At 39.3% G+C, this 5292-nt stretch overlaps 1 protein-coding gene across 1 annotated transcript in view; it reads right to left on the bottom strand.

Annotated features, from left to right (window-relative positions):
• The window catches only part of LOC106875554 (Golgi-associated PDZ and coiled-coil motif-containing protein), a gene marked incomplete at its 3' end in the record, with an annotated part of 492718 nt that overhangs the window by 23564 nt on the left and 463862 nt on the right, over window positions 1–5292 (bottom strand). The window contains exon 4 of the mRNA XM_052976516.1: window positions 1789–1954. Within this exon, the coding sequence (XP_052832476.1) occupies window positions 1789–1954 (166 nt within the window). The remainder of the gene's footprint in view (window positions 1–1788; window positions 1955–5292) is intronic.

Here is a 5292-nt window from a genome sequence, read left to right as displayed (position 1 = left end):
ATGTTCCTTTCTTCCCTGTTTTTTCCCTTCTGTAAAAGAGTGTCGGCTCGAAATGTAAAAGGCTTCCATTTTTCCTGAGCGTGAAACTAATATCCCTTCTTTGTTGTTCCCCTACCTGTCTGTCTCTGTCTTTTGCGTTTTTGTACAATTCTGAAAGTATGGCTGTGTGGCAGGTGCAGGAATAGCTGTGTGGGAAGAAGCTTGTTTCCCAACCACATGGTTCCGAGTTCAGTCCCACTGCATGACACTTTGGGCAAGTGTCTTCTACTATAGTCTCGGGTTGACCAAAGCCACTTGGCCACTTTGCCTCCATGAGGCCCAATGCTCAAAAGGAACTCAGCGACTTCGCTGCCGTGAGGCCCACTCAAAAGGAACTCAGCCACCTTGCCTCCGTGAGGCTCAACACTTGAAAGGAACTCAGCCACTTTGCCTCCATGAGGCCCAATAAATAATATATATATATGTATATATATATATATAGTGTTAAATATATTGATATGTTCATATAGTATTGTGGCAGTGTTTTATCAATGATCTAATTTTTAATATAGATGATATTGGTTATTTTGAAATACATTTCTATAAAGTAAGGTTGTGTGTCTTGTCTAAGGTTTTCACTTTTAGTAACCCCAATACAAATGGTGTCAGATATAATTATATAAAGGAGAGTAGAGTGCCTTGTTTAAGGTGTAATGTTCTTGATCTCTGACTTAATATGGAGATTATATTAGGACACGGAACACAGGATTATTTGAGATGATCTCTCACATGGACTCTTGATGCATAAAAGTAATTGTAATTATATCACTATATGTTTATAATATTGTGTTAGCAATTATGATGTTTAAGGTATCAGATACGTCAAAGTATCTGGCAGAGTCATTAGCAAGCTGAGCAAAACACTTAGCAGTATTCCGTCTGTCTTTACATTCTGAGTTCAAATTCTGCCGAGGTCTGCTTTGCCTTTCATCCTTTTGGAATTGTTAAAATAAGTACCAATCGAACACAGAGGTCAATGTAATTGGCTTATCCCCACCTCCCACCACCACCACCAGAAATTACTGGCATTGTGCCAAAATTTGCAATCAATATATTTATATAAAATAATATCTCTTGTCTGCGATTGAGCTTAATACTTATGTATAACAGCTGTTGTTATTGCTGTTATATTCATCTAAAGTTATTTGTCTTGTCTAAGGATTACTCTTTTAGCAGCCATAATACAAATGGTGCTAGCTGCGTTACATATATTTATAGAAAAATGATGAGATTACAAAACAATGGAAAAAATTATGATTTAATGGAAGTTTTTATACAGCTTAAGGAAACCAACTTGCCAATAAGATTGAATAAATAACAATGATTTTTTTCCGTGATGACTAGATACAACTGGTTTCAATGGTAATGAGTTAATAAAGTTGCAAATATCGTTAGTTTTTGTATGGTTTTCTTTCATTTATACTGCCTTTGGGAAATGCTTTTCTAAATTTAATGAAAAGAATTCGTCGTTCACTGTTTTGTTCCTTCATTTGTGTAGACACAACACACTTTAGCAATTTGTGTATCGACTATTAGACAGTTTTACATTCTTGTTAGATCATTAATGCTGTAATTAAATGGTTCTGTTTTTTTTGCCTCCCCACATAACATTACTGCTTTGGACCAGTCTCACATTATTCATTTATGGTCAACACGTAAGACTAGTTTTCAAAGTTGGTCTGATCTGCGGTGAATCTGCAGATGTGAAACCCACCACCCAACAAGAACAATGGTAGGAATTATACATACGTGGCCTGGTGGAACTGGTAATTTCTTTTTGATGTTGTTTCGTCCTCTGCATGCACGTATGACAGTTTTGTGTCGATGCAGATGAATCTCAGCCTCTAATTGGTTCCATAATTTATCGTGTTCTGCGCCTTTCATATCCCGTCCAAGAAGTTGGATCTGTTGAATTCTGCAGAAAATAAAAACCAGAACACGTCAACACAAGTTTACAGATTATGAAACACACACACAAACATACACACACGTGTGAGTGTACATGTATGTATACACACACACAATTAGTCTCTTCATGTTGGCACTCCGTTGCTTATGACGTCGACGGTTCCAGTTGATCCAATCAACGGAGCAGCCTGCTCGTGAAATTAACGTGCAAGTGGCTTAGCACTCCACAGACACGTGTACTCTTAACGTAGTTCTCGGGGATATTCAGCGTGACACAGTTTGACAAGGCTGACCCTTTGAATTACAGGCACAACAGAAACAGGAAGTAAGAGTGAGAGAAAGTTGTGGTGAAAGAGTAAAGCAGGGTTCGCCACCTTCCCCTGCTGGAGCCTCATGGAGCTTTAGGTGTTTTCGCTCAATAAACACTCACAACGCCCGGTCTGGGAATCGAAATCGCGATCTTATGACTGTGAGTCCGTTGCCCTAACCACTGGGCCATTGCGCCTCCACAGTCTCTTCATACACAGAAAAATAAAGGAAAGTTGTTTCTGTGTAGGTGTATTTGTATATATCATCATCATCATCATGTGTGCAAGAGAGAAGACTGCACTGGTATGGCCATGCAATGTGTATGGATGAGGATAGCTGCATAAAGAAGTGCCAATCGCTAATTGTGGAGGGAACCTGTGGAAGAGGTAGACCCAAGAAAATGTGGGACAAGGTGGTGAAACATGATCTTTGGTTGTTGAGTCTCATGGGTTTGATGTTAGATGACCAAGACTTCTGGCAATTTGCAGTGTTTGAGAAGCTAAGTGAAACTGTGGTTGTGACCAGTGCTGGCATCACATGAAAGGCACTCGTGCTGGTGACATGTAAAAGGGACCCATGCAAATGACATGTAAAAGGGACCCATGTTGGTGACATGTAAAAGCATTCCTGCTGGTGACATGTTAAAGACACCTTGTACACTCTGTAGAATAGTTGGTGATAGAAAGGGCATCCAGCCATAGAAACCAAACGAAAACAGACTGGAGCCAGATACAGCTTTTCAGTTTACCAGTTCTGGTCAAACCATCCTACCCATGCCAGCATGGAAAACAGATGTTAAATGATGATGATGTCTACTTTCCCATGCTGACATAAGACAGACAGAAATTGTCGGGGCAGAGTTTCTATGGCTGGATGCCCTTCCTGTTGCCAACACTCAGCTGTTTCCATGCACAGTAACATTTCCCATGCCAGGCATTTTCCCACAGAAGACTGGAAACAGACAACCTTCCTTGTATGATGGTGATGGTCATTTACAACGACCACATAATGTCAGAACAAGGATACACACAAGTACACACATATATTTACATACACACACATACAAAATAGGCTTCTTTCAGTTTCCGCCTACCAAATCCACTCACAAGGCTTTGGTTGGCTATGATAGAAGACACTTGCCCAAGGTACCATGCAGAGGAACTGAAGCTCAGATCACAAGGTCAGGAAGCAAGCTTTTGAACTACACAGCCACACACACATTACATATATATCATCATCATCATCATTATTATTCAATGTTCATTGTCCATGCTGGCATGGGTTGGATGGCTTAACAGGAACTGGCAAGCCAGAGGGCTGCACCAATCTCCACTGTCTGCTTTGGCATAGTTTCTACAGCTAGATGCCCTTCCTAATGCCAATCACTTTACAAGGTGGACTGGGTGCTTTTCACATGGTATTAGCACCAGCGACCTCTGTTTTGGCATGGTTGAGAGAGAGAAAGGGAGTAGACTAAAAGTGATTATATAAAATAAAAACAAAGGGTGGGGGGTTCAAGTTGTGATGTTGTGTCCATGCTGCTTTACTTTCAGGAATAGTGTACCTTGGCCTGCATTATTCTATGTGATTATAATTTCCTTCCTGTTTTAAAAAAATTTTTTTACAGTAACAGCATTTCATGTGAGGATGGGTGGGGCAATTCAGTTACTATTTCTAGCAAATCAAGTTACCACTAAGTGACTTCTGTATTGTCTCATTAAAAATGCCTTTATTTACTTTAGACGGGGATGAAACAACAACTTTGCAGAGTTTAAAAGATAATTTCATGAAAAAACACTTAGAGGAGGAGGAGGGGGATGGGAGGAGGCAAAAACCATATTTTGTTTAGTCATATTTACAGAGATTTTTGGAAGATATTCTGGAACAACTCAGATATTCCCCAGATGTTCAAAGGATGTGAGGCCACCCGGCTGGAATAAGCTGTCACTTTGAATTTCCAAGATACATAAATTTTGCTCTTGTTTTACACACACACACACACACACACGCACACACACACACACACACACACACACATACACACACACAAGTGCACACATGCATGCACACAAGCACATATATGTGCTTGTATATGTGTGTATATGTATACATGTATAAACACACACATAGACACTATCTATATTTATGTATACAAGTGTGTGCATGCACACAGACACACATATATACATACATACATACATATGAAATGTAAATTCATTACATACACATACGCACACACTTAGATCAAAATAAAAAAAAAATGAACCAAACATGATTTTTTAAAATGTGATACATTAAAATATATTTAAATATATCAGAATATATTAAAGTATATTAACAAATATCAGAATATAAATTTTGCAACTTAAATAGGTTATTTAGTCCAGAATCTGCAATGCTTTCTCCTCCAAATTCTTAATATTCTTTTTAGGAGAAACAAAACAAGTTTTACAAGGTTGTAAGCCACGTTTTTTCAAATTTCCATCTCTTATTTTTAAGGGCTGATGCTTCCTTCAAGACAGAAAGAAAAGGAACACTGTAACTCTTTCGGTCATGAATGACCATGGGATTGCACCTAGAAAGTTCCCCTCCAAGGTACAAGTCCTGGGGCAAGGTTGTTTATGGAAAAGCCAGCAGCCACCCATGCACACCAGCCTCTCCTCTCCATGCCACTGATGTTATCCAGGGGAAAGACAAAGGATGACACTGGTTGGCACCAGTGATGCCACAACTCATTCCTACAGCTGAGTGAACTGGAGCAACATGAAATAAAGTGTCTTGCTCAAGAACATAACACATACCTTGGTCCAGGAATCGAACTCACTACCTCATGATTGTGAGCCTGACGTTCTAACCACTGAGCCATGTGCCTTCACCCTTTTACCCTTTACCCCAGGAGTAAATGTAGGAAAAGGTGGAATAAGTGTTTAGTTTTTTTTTTTTTTCATACATCATCCTGTGAAATAGGTGGACACAACATCAAGGATGTTTCAAGGGGTCATTAGCTGTTTTGGGTTTTTTCAGGTCTTTCAACAA

Source organism: Octopus bimaculoides, chromosome 24 (genome assembly GCF_001194135.2).
Source record: "Octopus bimaculoides isolate UCB-OBI-ISO-001 chromosome 24, ASM119413v2, whole genome shotgun sequence".
Classification (NCBI taxonomy): Eukaryota; Metazoa; Mollusca; class Cephalopoda; order Octopoda; family Octopodidae; genus Octopus; species Octopus bimaculoides.
Note: the sequence above shows the minus strand (reverse complement) of the source record. Positions and strands in the feature narration are given on the sequence as shown.